We start from the raw sequence: 19,417 nt of genomic DNA, 5'->3' as shown, positions 1-19,417 counted from the left end.
TTATTAAATAACTATATTGTAGAATATTTTATGGAATATATTATTAAAAATATCTTCTAATTAAGTTTTTATGTTACAGTTCTGAAAAAGATTGGAAGTACTTGTAAAAGACTGAATATATGGGAAAAGCAAACTGCTTAACAGTATATATATATATCTATATATAGATATATATAGATACTATACTAGTAAAAATAAGGAAAAAATGTACATAATTGCTTATAAATGCATAAAATACCCTTGACATGACAGCCAAAAACCTGGTAATTCCACCTGTCTGTACAGAGGTCAATTGTACCTAGGAGAAAGAATTTTCACTAGGTACTGTGTTGTATACCTTTAGCATTTTTAACATATGAATGGACGACTTTTCCAAAAACCAGTGTTTATCTTTAGAAATACAAATACAATCAAATTTTAAAATACCCATTCTACACAAAACCATTTACAGATGCTTTTAAATACACAATATGATGATAAGGGACTTAATTTGTTCCAATTCTTGTATATGTAAAGCTAGAATGTCTGTACCCATCACTCTCAACCATACCCTATCTTTCACCAGAACTAAAGAGTTTGATACTTTTCCTCCTGCTCAGATAGACAGGCTAATGGTACGTAATGTCAAAAAAGTCAGACATCTTCAAACAGAAAAGAATTGAGTATATTCAATCTACGTTTTATCAAAAGCTAAGATCCATGGCTAGAGGTAATCTTGTCACACAAAGCCAGACAATTACCAATTACCATCAAACCATAAAAGCTGAACTAGTGAGACGAAAATTATTTATCTCTCACTTAAAATTTATTTGTCTTTGTAAACAATCTATCTCCACTCAAAAACAAGATACAAATTTTTAAAATCGAATACATCTTTAGACACTGGCTTTGTACCTTACGCATGGCAGACACAAAAAAGTTACTATGTTTATCGTGTTTACAGAGGTGAGATTATATAAAGTAATCAGTTATAGCTATTTCAGAAACCACTAAACATATGAGACAATCTAAATTTCAGACCGACTTGGATTCAAATGCCAGTCCCAGTGTTTGTGGCCATATAACACTGGCAAAGTAGTTAAGCTTTCTGAGCCACATCTCTAAAAAATAAAATAATAATTTACTTTCCCCAGACTGTTGGGAAGAACTAATAAGCTACTGCTAGACTAGCAAAATGGCTAGCACAGAGCTCAAAAAATGTTTATCATCAAGAATAGTAACCATAATTCATTAATTATTTTTAACTATACTTCTTAAAGTGAACTTCTTTTTTTTTTAAAGATTTTATTTATTTATTTGACAGAGATAGAGACAGCCAGCGAGAGAGGGAACACAAGCAGGGGGAGTGGGAGAGGAAGAAGCAGGCTCATAGCAGAGGAGCCTGATGTGGGGCTCGATCCCACAACGCCGGGATCACGCCCTGAGCCGAAGGCAGACACTTAACCCGCTGTGCCACCCAGGCGCCCCTAAAGTGAACTTCTTTTGAAGACTTTTGGTATGCTGTGATATATATGCCAGTTATTTAGTGGTAGCCTCTCTTGGGTTTTTCTTGGTTTATGTGTAAATTTCAGTGTCAAGTTGATTCAAAGAAAAATTTTTTATTCAAATGGAGTACGATTAATTTGTGTCTGTAGAGATACATAGACACACCCGATGTAAGAAGTAAAAGATTCTCTCAAATGCTTACAGTTGCTTCACTGGGTCTGAAAATTAAACTTTCTTATCAGATACCCAAGAGTCGCTATGTCTAAGGTCCTGAATCCCCATCACGATCTGTTCTGCATGAGCCACTATCCAAAGCCTACAAGGCATTATTTATGTGAATTTTCCTGTCTCTGGAGTTATTCTCATAAATATGTTTCATGCTGGACATTACACGTATGCCTCCCAGAAGAGGATTCGTGAGCTACCCAAATCCCAGTTAAAGGAAAAAGTTCAAAACTATCTGCCTCCCTCCACTTCATTGCCCCAAAGTCATTAAATACCTCATTTGTGACCCACTCTCACCACTGACTATACATGGCTTTATTTTGTTTTATTTAAATATAATAAACACCAGTGAAACTAATATCCAACAGGTAGCATAAAACACTGACAATATTTACCTCTGCTCCTCCACACCAGCCTCCTACTTTCCCCATCCTGAATCTTTTATCATTCCCTTGCTACTTGTAAGTAGGCACTTTGGCTTGATACTTATATGCAGAACTGCAGCGTCTGAGGTCATGTCTAGAGTCCCTGTTTACAGTCGAATTAGTCATTGCCCTACATTTAGGATCAGCATGGTGCTGCACAGAGCCTGCAAGTGGCAGTGTCAGTTTTCACCACAGCAACAGGTCAGGCTATATTTAACATGTACCGTTTTCTCTGCTGAAAGGCTGCAGCTGCAGCTCTGTTAGTCTGTGAACAAAAAAGGACAAGTGGGAATTGAGGGATTCTAATGGAAAGCTGTAACTGGATTCGGCTCAGTCACAAATTAAATGGGCCTGTATTTAAAGGTCAAAGGCAGACTAGTTTAACAATACTATAATCCTAATTAAAATGCTTAAAACACAGCTGTGACAATTTCTATATTTCTGTACTGTTTGAATGTGTATCGTTTGGTCCAAAGACTGGGACATACACACTATAATGCACAGGAATGTTAAGGAAAAATTACAGCACTAGGAATACAAATTGTAACACAAGTAAAAGCTCATTGATAATTTTATAGATGTAGAGAGCACACTTTTCAAGCAGGGACAGTGGTACATCTAGGTAGCAAAGAAAAAAGAAGTGGCAAAAGAATTTTGAACAGTGCCCTAATTGGATGAATAAGTAATATTATAGCCTTCCAAGAGGACTTACTTTTTTTTTTTTTTTAAACAGAGAGAGAGCAAGGGAGACCATGAGCACAAGAGGGGCCGAGGGGCAGAGGGAGAAGCAGGCTCCCTGCTGAGCAGGGAGCCGGATGCGGGGCTCAATCCCAGGACCCTGAGCCAAAGGCAGACCCTTAACCGACTGAGCCACCCAGGTGCCCCCCCAAGAGGACTTCTTGAAAGAAAACATCACTTGATAAAAATCAGTATTCTGCTGTTGTTATTTCCCTAAAGAATACGCCTTGGGGAGGGAGCCACACAATGTTGAAATAGACTATTCAGAGCTTGGAAGGTTAATATGAGGGGCTAAAATCATCTCAATGAAACTGAACAAGGATAATTATAAAGTTTAGTGTTGGGTTCCAAAAACAACATACGCAAAAACCCAAGGGGTAGGGAGTGGGGAGAGAAAGGATGTGATTTAGCAGTACTTATGACTCACTAAATCAACAATAAGACGGAGCTAAGAAAATCCCCTGACCTCAGACTATATTGATAAAATAAAGCTTTCTGAACAAGGAAGATAACAGTTCTAATCCACTCCAAGCTGGCTATACTGTGCTCCCTTCTATATACTACACTACAAAAAGGAACTAAAACACCAGGGTCAAGAAGAGGGTGGTGAGGGTGAGGGACAGGTGAAGTTGCTGGAGTGTTTTTAAGACTGGGAAAGAGATCAAGATTTCACAAATGTGAAGGGCTATTACAAGAAAGATTAGATTTGTTCTGCGTGAGTCCAGAGGCATCAGAGCCTACGTAAAATCGGGCAGCTAGAACTCAAAAGGCCCTGAGATGTTCCAAAGAAGGTGAAGAGGAAGGGACATAGGAATATATTATCATTAAGGATACCAGAGTATGAATTCCAGTGTGAAAGAGGAGGATGGACTAGAGAGACTTTAAAACTTCTTTATACTGAAAATCTGGGGTGCCTGGGTGGCTCAGTCAGTTAAGCATCTGCTTTCGGCTCAGGTCCTGATCCTAGGGTCCTGGGATGGAGTCCCACATCCCTGCTCAGCAAGGAGCCTGCTTCTTCCCCCACTTGTGCTCTCTCTCTCTGACAAATAAATAAATTGTAAAAAAAACAAAAAGCAAACTTCTTTATACTGAGGTTTTGGTTTTTTTTGTTTTGTTTTTTTGAGAGAGAGTAACAGCAGGGGAGGAGGAGAAGAAGGGAAGCAGACTCCCCACGGAGTGAGAAGCCCAACATGGGGTTTGACCCCACGACCCTGAGATCAGGACTTGAGCTGAAATCAACAGTCAGGAACTTAACCAACCGAGCCACCCAGGCACCCCTGGGAATCCATAATCTTAAGATTGCCCCGGCCCCTCTCACAAACTGAGGCTCTACAGAGAAAATGGAAGTTTCTTTCAATATTCTGACTGCTCTACATCTGCAGTCTCGTTCACAGACCAAGGAGAAACATGATTACAGATACTGGAAAAGTACCTGAAGTACTGAATTAGGAGCCAGGAGACTTGGGTTTTAGTCTTTATATGCTATTAAGTGTGTGTTACCCCGGACCAAAACCGTAGGCTCTGTAAACCTCAGATCCTTCATCTATAAAATGAGGGAGTTGTATCAGAGGTATTTCTAGGTCTGTAAGTTTTCAATTTATGAGCTGAGGTACACTGATATCTTCTCTATTAAATGTCACTGAATTTATAATAAAAAATCAAGGTGTTAGTATCCACATTTCTAAAAATAACAGTAAGTAATAACTGAATAACTACATCTATTTAAAAATTGCAAAACAAAAAGGATATCTTTAATCTTTAAAAATCTTTAATGTGATTTTAATTTATTTTTATTTTTAAATTTACTTTTATTATTATTCTTCTTTTAAGAGGGCAGAGAGAGAGATAAAATTTGAGTGCAGGATGGGGAGAGGGAGAGAGAGAGAGAACCTTAAGCAGGCTCTATACCCCAGTATAGCGCCCGATACAGGCTTGATCTCATGACCCTGAGATTATTACCTAAGCTGAAATGAAGAGTTGGACACGTAACTGACTGAGCCACTCAGGCACTCTAAAACAGGAATATAATTAGCAAACGTTCTTAGGATTAGGTGGTAAGTATATTTAACTAGTGTAACACAAATTTTAAAAAAATTATTTGTGTCCTCTAGTTGTGGAGTAGAAATTACTTTGTACTTAATATTTAACACAATATAGAAAAGTTAATAATATAAAACCTGAGCTTAAGCTAACTGCAAAGTTCCCCTTAAGTGCTTCTAATCCTTTTTGGCATGTTCTATGGCTTCTTTTTATTTATTTTTATTTTTAAAGATTTTACTTATTTATTTGAGAGAGCGAGCATGAGGGGTGGGTAGGAGTAGAATAAGAGGGAGAAGGAGACTCCCTGCTGAGCAGGGAGCCCAACATGGGGCTGGATTCCAGGACTCTGAGATCATAACCTGAGCTGAAGGCAGACACTTAACCAACCGAGCCACCCAGGCACCCCTATGGCTTCCTTTTAAAGCTAACCAGAAAGGGGACATTCAAGTACTATGGAGTTCCAGGCCTATGAGAGACATTATTTTTTCTTAATGAATTTATATTAAAACTTTGCAAAATTGTAGGAGTAAGTACCTAGAATTTTACCTTCAAAGGCAAATCATGACCTGAGCTGAAGGCAGCCACTTAAATGAGCCATGCAGGCACCTGTTTTTATTACTTTTTAAAGATTTTATGTATTTATTTGTCGGAGATCGAGAGAAACAGAACAAGTGGGGGAGAGGCAGGCAGAGGGAGAAGCAGGCTCCCCACTGAGCAAGGAGCCTGATGCGGGACTCAATCCCAGGACCCCCTGAACGTGATTAAAGCCCTCAAGGTACTCACAATACAAGTGTGACAGATCAGATACAGTTCTAAACACGTGTTTATGCAATGAAATTCTTTTTTTTCCAAGATTTTATTTATTTATGTGACAGAGAGACAGCCAGCGAGAGAGGGAACACAGCAGGGGAGTGGGAGAGGAGGAAGCAGGCTCCCAGCGGAGGAGCCCCATGGGGGACTTGATCCCGGAACGCTGGGATCACGTCCTGAGCCGAAGGCAGATGCTTAACGACTGCGCTACCCAGGCGCCCCTATGCAATGAAGTTCTGCACACAAGTTCCTTTAGGAATTGAAAAAAATCCTTGAGAGATGCCCTTTAGCCCAGAGTTCTAACAACTATGGCCTGCTCTTACTGGGAGGCAACTACAATGATGCAAGAAAAAAAGACTAGACTGAAAAGATGTTATTCCAGTCTCAGCCCTGCTACCTACCAGTTGTGTGACCTTCAGAGCATCCAATTCTCTACATGATCACTATCTCAGAGATAGAGGATTAATATGGATTAAAAGAAATAACAAATAGGAAAATACTCTGCAAATTGTAGGTGTTGCTTCAGTTTACACATACACAGTTGAATCTTGAATAACACGGGTTTTGGGGTACCTGGTTGGCTCAGTTGGTTAAAAATCTGATTTTTGGTTTTGGTCTAGGTCATGATCTCATGGGTCATGGGATCGAGCCCTGTGTCAGGCTCCACACTCAGGGGGAGTCGGCCTGAAAGATTCTTTCCCTCTGCCTCAGGCACACACACTCTCTCAAATAAGTAAATCTTACAACAACAACAACAACAACAACAACAATGTGGGTTTCAATCACAAGAATCCACTTATATGTGGATTTTTTTAGAGCACATTACTGTAAACGTATTTTCTCTTCTTTATGATTTTATTTTTGTTATTTTTTAAAAGACTTCATTTATTTATTTGAAAGAGAGAGCAAGAGAGAAAACAAGCGGGAAGAAGAGGCAGAGGGAGAGGGAAAAGCAGGCTCCCTGATGAGCAGAGAGCCCAATATGGGGTGAGTCAAAGGGAGCCACTTAACTGAAACATGCAGGCACCCCTATTTTTATTATTTTTTAAAGATTTTAGGTATTTATTTGTCAGAGATTGAGAGAGAGAGAGAGAGACAGAGGGAGGAAGAGAACAAGCAGGGGGAGTAGCAGGCAGCGGGAGAAGCAGGCTCCCCGCTGAGCAAGGAGCTCAATGTGGGACTCAATTCCCGGACCCTGGGATCATGACCTGAGCCCAAGGCAGACGCTTAACGACTGAGCCACCCAGGCGTCCCATAAATGGATTTGTTGACTAAGTGAGGGTGGGTGCCCCTAACCCCCAAGGTGTTCAAGGGCCAACAGCATCTTCTGTTTACACACAAATGACTTGGCACATCCCCTATGGCTTCAAAAGCCATCTTTTACTATGGCATTTGCCCTCCAGCCACTGATAATCATGCTTTCCCAGACACAGCTCTGTTTCTGCTTATGTTGTCTGATTTGCCCTCTGATATTCATTTACTAAAAACATATACTCATCCTCTTAAGACTTGGCTCAAATATCATCTCCTCAAGGAAGCTTTGCTGAATCCTTTTTTTTTTTTTTTTTTAAAGTAAGCTCTAGGTCCAACATGAAGCTCAAACTCATGACCCTGGGATCAAGAGTCCCATGCTCTACCGACTAAGCCAGCCAGTTGCCCCACTGCTGAATCCTTCTTACGGTATCTATCACAGCTCTCTGATGACCTTCTAATGTCCTGCTTTTAGACCTTGATTATAAGCGACTCACCCGCTGCAGACCAGTCAGTCATGTACTGATCTGGCGGAAGCCCTGGGAGTGGGGATGCCACATTTTATTTACCTTCCTTTCCCCTTATGCTTGGTATTTGGGATTAAATATCACCTTTGCAACTAAGTAGTAAATTCAGCTTCTCCAGATGTGTAAGATGGCTGACTTAGAATTACTTTTCTATACAGAAAATACAGAATCAGAGAGAGAATTAAAATTCTACATCTGTGTTTTTAGAATCTTTCGAATTTTCATATTGAACAGTTACAGACAGTTTTACTAAATTCCTATTTAGTAAAATTTCACTACCATATAAACAATAAAGCCAAGAATAAAGTCTAAACTTACTACCTGAAAATCCTATGTTGGGGAATTTTCAACTATTGAAATAATGAAATAACTAATATTTCAGAGTTTGTTCTGTAATTTAAAAACAGAGGTCTATTTGCCAACTTGCTACACTTATATAAATAGCTTTTTAGCCTGGTGCCAACAGTTGTGCCAGCCACAGCCAACCAGTCTGGTCTTGTACCATCAGCACCATCTGACTCACAAAGTTGGCGGGGCCACAGAGGAACAGGTTCTTTGCTTGTGTCTCCTAAAGGACAGGAATTCTACCTAAACACATTCCTAGTATTCCCAGCATCTAACTCTGTGCCTTCCAAATAGATGCCATTCTGCAATATTTACTGAATTCCAATCTCCAGACACTGAGACCTCACTATACATTTGCAAAGAAGGTATACCCTTTGCAACAGGTATTAGTGGTAAAACAGACTTTAAAGCATAGATTTTCACATCTCTTCTCAAAGTCATATATTAACATATTTCTAATGACAACAACTATTAAAAAAAAAAAAAAAGGCCCAACCACATATCATATGCCAATAAGCAATCCACGATGACTTTTTTATTACTATCAGAGAAAGGAAGTTCCCAGATCTTCACTGCTTCAAGAACATAAAGATGAACTTACCATCATCTAAAGTGATGTCCTGCAGACCAATTGTTGAAAAGTTAGGTTCCTGCTCTTCAGGTTCAGGCTTAATGTTCACAGTTGCCTCATCAGGTGGAAATGAAGCTGGATCACACAAATTGTGACATATTAAGGATGAAGGTGCAGAAAGACCTCCCTGGCCAGTACTTTGTGCTTGAGTTGAGTGCTGTCCAGAATGCATTCTGGTGGCTAGAGACGGTGAAGAGGCAGTTCCTGAGCTAGGAGATTGGTAAGGCATAGGCTGTAGCTGAGGAGATGGTGGCCCAGAAAGTGGTGAACTAGCCAGGGGATGAGAGACTGCTGGGGAAGCGGTTGTAGCAGACCCCGAATGTGAAGGACTATATGTAATGGGCTGTAACTGAGGGGAAGGCTGGCCTGTGACCCGGTCAGCCCCTGGAGAAGAAAGAGATCTTTGTCCTGTGTTTGAACAATGGAATCCCATTGACTGCAGGTGAGGCAGGGTCTGCACCGAATGAGGTGTGTGGGCTAAGAGATGTCCTGTTGGGCCTGAATTTGAAGAATGAAAAGGTATGGATGATGGTGGCTGACAACCAAGGTTTATTAAACTAGGAAGAGCTGCATCCTGTGGAAACAAAACCGGATCAAATTCTTGACTAGAGGCAGCATTAACTGGAAGACAAGTTGGTCCGTTGTACACAACATTAGTTTGCATAGGCTGATAGGAAGACCCCACAGGAGGTGTTGATGTGACTTGAAAAGGCTGGTGCATAACTGAAGAAGGTATCATATGCTGTTCTTTACCACCACTTTCATCCCTACACTGCAACTGTGGCAGATGAGATGAAGTTACCATGGATGCATATGTTTGCTGGATGGGACAAACCAAGCTTCTCTGTGCTGACAGTACACTGTCACGTGGGTGTCCTGTGTCTGAGGAAGGCCTCTGGGTCTGGGCAGGATGAGGAACAGACAATGCTGGAACTGAAGACAAGTCAACCTCTTCTTTGTGTTCCTGCTTCATCAAAACTAAAAAGAAAATGATTAGAGCAAACATTATTACATAATATATACAATGATTATGAAGAGCCTTCATTCTACACTACATAACTTAGCACGCATTCAAGCCAGGGGTTAAAAATTCAAACGCCAGGGTGCCTGGCTGGCTTAATTGTTAAGAGTCTGCCTTCAGCTCAGGTCATGATCCCAGGGTCATGGTATCAAGCCTTGGGTCAGGCTCCCTGCTAGGAGGGGAGCCTGCTTTTCCCTCTCCCCTGCCTGCTGCTACCCCTCCTTGTGCTCTGTCAAATAAATAAATAAAATCTTAAAAAAAAAATTCAAATGCCTTCAGAGAAGGCAAATAATACAAAATATATGAAGTCAGCAAGCATAAGACAACAGGGAGTGGTTCTTGCTCTGAAAGAATTCAAGTTAAAAAAAACCAACAACACTGCACGGAACTCTATGAAGTGATGTGGAAAGATCTCTAATACGTTCCTAAGTAACAAAAAAAGTGAATTGCAGAACAATGTGTACATATCACAATTCTTGTAAAATATCATGTGTGTACACAGACATATGCATAATACATGTGCATATGTTTTTGCTTATACAGGTATGGATATCTCTGGAAAGGTGTCATGAAACTGGTAACTACTGGGTTTCCTGCTGGGAATGGAAACTAGGTGACTAGGGGAGAAGAGCAAGAGCCAGATTTACTTTTTACTATGTAAGTTTTTGTGTTTTTTGAGTGTTTTCAACCAGGTATATACATTACCTATTCAAAAATAAATGATTTTTTAAAACCCCCAAAGCTCTATGGCCTAATAAAAGCCTTAAATCTGAGGGGCGCCTTGATGGCTCAGTCGGTTAAGCAGCTGCCTTCAGCTCAGGTCATGATCTCAGGGTCCTGAGATCGAGCCCCATATCAGCCTCCCTGCTCAGTAGGAATTCAGCTTCTAACTGTGGTTCCCCGATTGTGCTCTCTTGCTCATGCTCTCTCAAATAAATAAATAAAATCTGAAAAGAAAAAAAAAGCCTTGAATTTGAGATCTCTGATCTGAAACCTACTGGTCACCAGGTTTTGCATGTTGCATCATACACCACACATCTAATCTAATCTAATATTCATAGAGCTTCTAGTTTACAATGGTCTTCACGTGTACCTCATCTGATCCTCAACTGTCATCAGATACATATCACAAGAGGAATAATGACAGATCAGAAAAAGTACTGGAATGCACAAAAAACCTGACAGAGCTAATAAACAAATTCAACAAAGTTACAGGACACAAAATCATCATCTAGAAATCAGTCGTAATTCTATAAACTATCAATAAACAATCTGAAAAGGAAATTAAGAAAATAATTTCATAAGTCAATCAGAGAAAGACAATTATCATATGATCTCATTGACATGTGGAATTTAAGAAACAAAACAGAGGATCATAGGGGAAGAAAGGAAAAAAATAAAACTAGATGAAATCAAAGAAGGAGACAAACCATAAGAGACTCTTAATAGTAGGAAACAAACTGAGGGTTGCTGGAGAGGAGGGGGTGGGGGGATGGGGTAACTGGATGATGGACATTAAGGAGGGCACGTGATGTAATGAGCACTGGATAGTATATAAGAATGATGAATCACTGACCTCTACCTCTGAAACCAATACTACATTATATGTTAATTAACTGAATTTAAATTAAAAAAAAATGAATGAGTCTGCCAAAAAAAAAAAAAAGAAAGAAAAGAAAATTTCATTTACAGCAGCATCAAAAAATAAATATGTTTCCTAAAGAACAAATTTGGCCAAGGTAGGCAAGACTTACACACTTAAAACCACAAAACACTGCTAAAGAAATGAAAGAAGACCTAAATACACGGAAAGATATCCCAGGTTCATGGACTGGATGACTTAATTAACTGTTAAGAACACAACACTCCCCCAAACAATTTTCAGATTCAATCCCAAAATCCCAGCAATGTTTTTTTGCAGAAACAGACCCATCCTAAAATTTATATGGAATTTCAAGGGACCCCAAATAGTCAAAACAACCTGGAAAAAGTACAAAAACAGAAGACTCACACTCTGTAATTTCAAAACTTACTACAAAGCTATAGCAATCAAAACCATGTGATACTGGCCTAAGGACAGACATATAGACCAATGGAATAGAGAGACCAATGGAATAGAGAGACCAAAAACAAACGCTCTAATATATAGTCAACTGCTTTTCAAACAAGGGTACCAAGACCATTCACTGGGGAAAGAGCAGTCTCTTCAACAAACAGTACTGAGACAACTGGATATAATGTTCAAAATAATGAAGATGCAACCGTATCTGAAAATCATATACAAAAATTAACTCAAGAGGATCAAAGACCTAAACATAAGAGCAAAACTACAAAACTCCTAAAAGAAAACAAAGGGCAACAGCTTCATGACATTGTATTTGGCAATGGTCTATGAAGATGAAACAAACCTAGAGATGCCATGTGGTGAATGTGTGCCCAGGAGCTAAACCCGACAGAAAAAAAAACAGTGTTAAGATGGAGAGAAAGCCTAAGACCACATTGCTTGAACTGAAGCATATATAAAGACAGCACTGAAGTTAATACTCCAGTTACATGGGCCAATAAATTCTTTTTTGTTAAGCTAGTTTGAAGTGAGTTTTTGTCATCTGCACCCAAAAATCCTAATTTACTTCAAAACAACCTTTACGAGGTAGGATTATTATTGTTACCCCTGCCTTATAAATGAATATACTGAAGAGGAGATTAAAGACACTAAGATTTCTTTAAGTGGCATCACAAGGACCTGAATCCAGGTTTTTCTGCCTCCAAAGTCCATGCCTTTTTTTAAAAAGACTTTATTTATTTGAGAGAGGGAGAGAGAGAATGTGCACAAGCTGGGGGGAGGGGCAGAGGGAGAAGGAGAAGCAGACTCCCTACTGAGCAGGAAGCCCCATGCAGGGCTCAATCCCAGGACCCTGAGATCATGACTTGACCCAAAGGCTTAACCAACAGCCACCCAGGGGCCCTCAAAGTCCATGCTTTTAATCACTGTACTGTATTACCAAGCAGAGGTTATCACATCAAAAAAGTAGCAAGTCCAAGATTTTAGATCAATCTACCTGTTGAAAGGACTGATTCACGTAGAAATGAATGCATTTTGCTTATTTAAATGTTTATCAAAACAGAAAACCATCAGTTACTATTTTGTGTGTCAAAACAACGGATTTCATTGTTTGTCTTCGGAAATACTTCAGTCCACTTTTCTAAAAATTATATACTTTATCCTCCTATTAAAGTGCTGTAACTCCTTTAAAAATAATTTTCCTGGGGAGCCTAGTTGGCTCAGTCGGTTGAGTGTTGCGACTCTTCATTTCTGATCTCAGGATCCTGGGATAGAGCCCTGCGCTCAGCCCTGCTTGTTCCTCTCCCTCCCCTCCCGGCTCTTGCTTGCTCTCTCTAAAGATAAATAAATTTTTTAAATCTTAAAAAAATAAAAATAATTTTCCTGAATTCACATCTCATTGGCCCTTCTATGTTTATACTACTTAAACTAACATAATTAAAATTTTCATCATCTTCACTAAATTATAAGAACTTCATTTTATGTAAAAGAAAATAATAATGAGAACCAAAGCACAAACCTCATCTGACCATTCATCAAACCCCTGTCAAGTACAAATGTCTTCACATAAGCATGGACTCAATCTAAGGACACAAAAGTAAGAATAAGAAAGCCCTCAGAGTTCGCTTATTGTAGAGTAGGTAATTAATGGAGCACTTGTTTGGGGGTGCGTTTGAGCTTGACACTTTTCTCTAGTGTCCTAGCAAGAACAGAATGGGCTCATCATTCATCACTGTGTTAGTCTCTAAATCTGGCAAGCAGTAAGTGAGCCCACCCTTAACAAGATAACCCTTAAAACAGAGAAAGCGTATCACCAGTCTTCTTACTGCTTCTGTCCCAATGCTAACATTCCTAAACCAGGCCTCCATGCAATTTCTTATTCTCACTCAGGTATTTCAAGTACAGTTCACTGTGTCTAACAACTATTACTTCTCTCACGTCTTGATGTACTTACTTTTCTTCTGACTTTGGCACAACTAGAACTTTCTCCCTGTACTACTGGATTCTTTTTTCCTCTTCTACTTCAGCTTCTACTCTGGTCCCAGGAAGGCCACAGTAAATGCCATAGCTAGAGTGACATTTCCATACAAAGGAGGGAGAGAGAATACCCAAGAAAGCCTCTCATCTCTTACTTAATCCTGAATGGAGGTGGTAAGGCCCTTGGTTACATAAGTGGTTGGTTATCGTGTACTAAAAAGGAGACAAGGGGACAGAGAACTACAGCATAATATCCACTTTTTATTTTTTTTTAAAAGATTTTACTTATTTATTTGAGTGAGAGCAAAAGCGAGAGAGATCACAGAAGGAGAGGGAGAAGCAGACTCGCTGCTGTGCAGCAAGCCTGATGCGGGGCTCGATCCCAGGACCCTGAGATCACGACCTGAGCCGAAGGGAAACGCTTCACTGAGCCACCCAGGCGCCCCAATATCCACCTTTTTTTTGCATGGTCCAATCCTTGTTTTTATGTGCACTCAGACTGGGAGTTCTGCTTTGCTAAATAAACTGAGTATATTTCTACTTTGCCAAATCAACTATCACTTTTTGTCTATAAGGGATTAAGACTCCAATCTGACCAAATCTAAGAAGTCCTCTTTGCTGGTCTATGATTATTTATTCTTATTTGGAGGGAAATATAGTTAAAGAGAACTTCCAATACCTAGAATGAGTTGAATTTTGGAAACAGATTAACTCTACCTTTTGTGTTAAATACGCTCATTCTCAAGTTTAGAATGTTGATGGATGAAGGGATCCAGAGGGGAAAATAATCTACTGGTCTGGTGGTTTTCAAACCATTAAGAAGACTCACTTCTCTTCTTCAAGTAATGAATGTGGAAGAGTAGCATCCAAAGAGTAGAAGCTCTCTGGATTCCTCCTCCAGTATAACCAGAGTACCCAAGCTAGATTTCATCCTTTTTATATATTGGCTTTTTGCCTAAGATTTTATTTGAAAAGTAAAACAATTTAAATAACCTGAAAACCATTGCTTTAGACTTACATCTTTTTTTTTTTTTAAAGAGATTTTTATTTATTGATATGAGACAGAGAGAGAAATAACGAGCAGGGGTGGAAGGGCAGAGGGAGAAGGAGAAGCAGACTCCCCACTGAGCAGGGAGCCTCACATGGGGGTCGATCCCAGGACCCTGAGATCATGACCTGAGCCAAAGACAGACACTTAACTGACTGAGCCACCCAGGTGCCCCTCTTTTTTTTTTTTTTTTAAGACTTATATCCTCATTTTATATAGATTAATCAGTAGGTACAGTCTGTGGCAGAACTGAGACCTGATCTTCTGACCGTTAGGCAGGCTTTCTCTTCCAGGTGGAGAATGGAGAACCACAATCCAAGTCTGTCAACTACTTAGAGCACAGAATATATTTTCCCATAGATAAAATAATTATACATGAAAGTCTGGCTCAAAACCCCATTATTCCAAAATCAGAGCTCAGATGGTACCTACCTCCAACACAAATAACTATGTAGGCCTCAGAGGGAGGTATATTCCCTCAAAAGCTTCAGGGATACTGGGATGGGAGAGAAGGCTCCCACATCAGAAGTTCTGAAGCTAGAGGCTGGGCAGAAATTTAGGCAGCACCACTAAGGGAAGGGTTCTGTGATTAGGGTAATTTGTAAATCATTCACATATACTGGGAATGTTATAAAGTAAACTGACTATGGGACAAATTATGCCAAATACAATTTCCAATTTAAAAAAAAGTTAGGGGTGCCTGGGTGGCACAGCGGTTAAGCATCTGGCTTCGGCTCAGGGTGTGATCCCGGCGTAATGGAATCAAGCCCCATATCAGGCTCCTCCGCTATGAGCCTGCTTCTTCCTCTCCCACTCCCCCTGCTTGTGTTCCCTCTCTCGCTGGCTGTCTCTATCTCTGTCAAATAAATAAATAAAATCTTAAAAAAAAATAAAAAAATAAAAAAAAGTTATTACATCTGAAACTAACATACTTTTGTATGTCAACTACACTTCAATAATAAAAACTAAAACAAAAGAAAAAGTTCCAAACAGCCATTTGCAATTCATTATTCTTTCATTGGATATTGATACTGGTCAGATTCCTATTGCTAGGGGACTGTCAAAATATAACAAATTGTCAAATCCTTTAATAAAAAACAAGCAACTTATGGAATATCTAAAATTATTATTTTTTAATTTTTAAAAAATATTTTATTTATTTATTTGAGATAGAGAGCACAAGGGGGTGGAGAGGGGCAGAGGGAAAGGAAGAAACAGGCTCTCTGCTTAGCAGGTAACCCAACACAGGGTTCAATCCCGCTTCATCCCAGAACCCTGGGATCATGACCTGAGTTGAAGGCAGACACTTAACCGACTGAGCCACCCAGCCACTGCTGAATATCTAAAATTTTCATAAGCGAAATTTAAAAAAGAATTGTCACAAATAAAAGGTGAAAATCTTTAATATAAATTCATACATATTAATAAGACAAATGTAACTCTATCACACACTAGAATATTAGAAGTTATTGAAATTCTGTAAAACTTTATTTGCTCATGAAGAAAAATGAAAATGTTGAGGTTACAAAATTAGTATACTGTATATATTTTGGTCCCATTTTTATTTTAAAATGTTGTGCTATAAATGGATCAAAAGGATCCAGAAGGACAGAATGGTAGTTTCAGAGTAGAAGACAATTAGGGTGTTTGAAAATATTTTTTCAACTTGTCTCTTTTTTCCCTTCTCTTCCCCCAAAGATTTTATTTATTTGAGAGAGAGAACACGCGCTTGACCAGGGGAGGTGCAGAAGGAGAGGGACAAGCAGATTCCATGCTGAGGGTGGAACTGATGCAGGTCTTGATGCCAGGGCCGTGAGATTGTGACCTAAGGCGAAACCAACAGTCGGATGCCTAACCAACTGATTGAGCCACCCAGGCACCCTTCAACTTGTCTTTTTTAAAAAATAAATTCACAGTAATGTCTTTGCTTTTATAAAAATTTTATTCAAAATTTCATTTAAGAAAAAAATGAAAAAAGCCAAATGCTACAAAGATAGTAATCAACCAGAACAAGGACTGCCCAAACACTTAAAAAAAAAAAAAAGATTTTATTTATTTAGTTGAGAGAGAGAGAGAGAGACAGCACAAGTTGGAAGAGGGACAGAGGGTGAGAGGGGAAGGGGGGAGGGACAGAGGGGGAGAAGGAGAGAATCTATAGCTGACTGCACTGAGCACAGAGTCTGACCCAGGGCTCAATTCCACAACCCTGAGATCATGACCTGAGCCAAAACCATGAGAGGGACACTTAACCGACTGAGTCACCCAGCCGCCCCCAAACACTTCTTGAATCTATTCTTCTGTGTGTGCCACCTGATTTGTATATTGTCAATCATAAGGCCGGTGATGACAGCTGGTAGTCCAATCCAATATTCTTTCTGCACTCCGGGGCCCCACTATTTCTATTCTCATATATAATGCCCTCCAGGGTTCTAGCTTTATATTGTCCTCCCAACTCACGAACTGATAATGTAAAGGCATTATATGCTCTCCCTCCTCTTTGCCTGTTCAATTATACTGCTATGATGGTAACAATGAAAACCTCTAATCTGCTGACCCTCTTCTATTGCTTTTTTATTTTTAAACAATCCCAGAAGCCCTCTCCCTTCTTATTCAGTTTAGATTCTACAGTCTCCCATCTTCACAGCATTTGATAACATTTTTGGACTGTATGTCTTTATCACTGTGGAGGAACCCTACTATCCATTATTTTACCACCTACCCTAAAGAATCTGAATGCTGTTTAAGAAACTTACACAGCAGGGCGAATTAATATTTATAAGTTCATGAATATCAACACCAAAGGTGCCCTTTGATCATGCCTAGAATCCTATTATGTTTCTGTGGTAGCTCACTCTCCCCTTTCTTTACAACAACTATTTCAAACTTGTCCACATTCTTCAAACTGCCAAATCACCCACACTCTCCTCTGCTCACAACAGAAGATTCCATGTTATTCTTTAAAGAAAAAAAGTTGATGCTATCATATGGAAACTCCCTAAACTTTCTACTACTAAATGCACAAACGTGCCTAATATACATTCATCTTGTTCATCCTTACCTTCCCTCTCCTGTACTTTCTCCCAACTAGGGCCCATTCCAACTTTTATGTTTTAAATTTTATTCCTTCATACCTTTCTCGGAATCCTGATATTCCTTATTAGCATTAATGCTGTCTCCTCTATATATTCAAAACACTCTAACTATCTGAATCACCTTTTTAACATTTTTGGGCCTCTGCCCTATAAATCTCACTTGCCACAGTTAGTAATTTGAGTAAAGACTAAACTGGTCATTGACACCTTATAAGAAGACAGAAGAAATACGGGGGAAATGATTTTTACTTTAAACTTTCTTATAACTGAATATATTTGACACATAACATTGTGTAAAAGTTAAGGTGTACAACATGTTAATTTGATACATGCATATATTGCAGGGAAAAGGATTTCTAAAGTCGGCTCCATGCCCAACATGAGGATAGGACTCACAACCCCAAGATCAAGAGTTGCAAGCGCTACTGACTGAGCCAGCTAGGTGCCCTGAAAGTGGTTTCTGAAATAAAATTTCATCATGTCACCTCTGTGAAAGCTCATTTCTTACAACTTCTTCTTCTTCTTCCTTTTTTTTTTTTTTAAAGAGAGGATAGAGAGGGAGAGAGAGAGAGAGAGAGAGACAGAATCTTAAGCAGGCTCCATGCCCTATGTGGAGCCTGATGTAGGGCTCGATCTCAAAACCCTGAGATCATGACCTGAACCAAAATCCAAGAGATGGACACTTAACTGACTGAGCCATCCAGGCCCCCCTCTTTTTTTTTTTTTTTTTTAAGATTTTATTTATTTATTTAAGAGAGAGCAAGAGAACAGGGGGAGGAGCAGAGGGAGAAGCAGACTCCATGCTGAGCACAGAGCCCGATGCAGGGCTCGATCCCATGACGCTAAGATCATGACCTCTGCCGAAATCAAGAGTCAGACACTTAACCAACTGAGGCTCTTTTAACACTCCATTATCCAACCAACCACAAGACCTTTGCATATGTTGCTGCCTTTATCTGGAATGTTCTCCCTCACTTTATCTAAGACAGTTATTAACAATATAGACTCTGGGGCGCCTGGGTGGCTCAGTTGTTAAGCGTCTGCCTTCAGCTAGGGTCATGATCCCAAGGTCCTGGGATCAAGCCCCACATTGGACTCCCTGCACAGTGCGGAGCCTGCTTCTCCTCTCTCCTTCTGCCTGCCGCTCCCCCTGCTTGTGCTCTGTCAAATAAATAAATAAAATCTTAACAAAACAACAGTATAGACTCTATAGCCAGATTGCCTGGATTCAAATCTCACCTCTGCCACTTATTAGCTATGTGACCTTGGTTCACTCATTTGCAAAATGGAGAGGGAAATATTACCCATTTTATAGGATTATGAGAGGATAAATTAGTTATTATGTATAAACTGCTTAGAATAGCAGCAAGCACACACTAAATGCTCTATATGCCTGCTAAATAACTGAACAAACCTGAGATGTACCCTAGCATAACAGTTAGGTGACCAGACTCTGGAACCAGATTGCCTACATGATGTTTGGCTCTAAGATTTAACTGCTGTGAGACCCTGGGCATATTACTTAGCTACTCAGTTTCTTCGTCTGTAAAACAAGATAATAACCTATCTTGTAGGTCTATTATAAGGATCAAAAGAATAAATACAGAAAGGGCTTAGAACAGTACCATATATGTATGTATGTATGTACACACACACACACACACTATAGATATATCTATACATGTCCATAAACTATTATTATTTTCCAGTTATCATCTCAAGTATTACTTTTACATAAGA

At 39.5% G+C, this 19,417-nt stretch overlaps 1 protein-coding gene across 3 annotated transcripts in view; it reads right to left on the bottom strand.

The window, feature by feature from the left end:
• NFATC3 (nuclear factor of activated T cells 3) overlaps positions 1-19,417 on the bottom strand; it is a 103,531-nt gene that overhangs the window by 18,322 nt on the left and 65,792 nt on the right. For all 3 annotated transcript variants that reach the window (XM_034638491.1, XM_034638490.1, XM_034638492.1), the window contains one exon: positions 8,448-9,455. In XM_034638491.1, the coding sequence (XP_034494382.1) occupies positions 8,448-9,455 (1,008 nt within the window). The remainder of the gene's footprint in view (positions 1-8,447; positions 9,456-19,417) is intronic.

This window comes from Ailuropoda melanoleuca, chromosome 12, assembly GCF_002007445.2.
Source record: "Ailuropoda melanoleuca isolate Jingjing chromosome 12, ASM200744v2, whole genome shotgun sequence".
Taxonomy (NCBI): Eukaryota; Metazoa; Chordata; class Mammalia; order Carnivora; family Ursidae; genus Ailuropoda; species Ailuropoda melanoleuca.
Note: the sequence above shows the minus strand (reverse complement) of the source record. Positions and strands in the feature narration are given on the sequence as shown.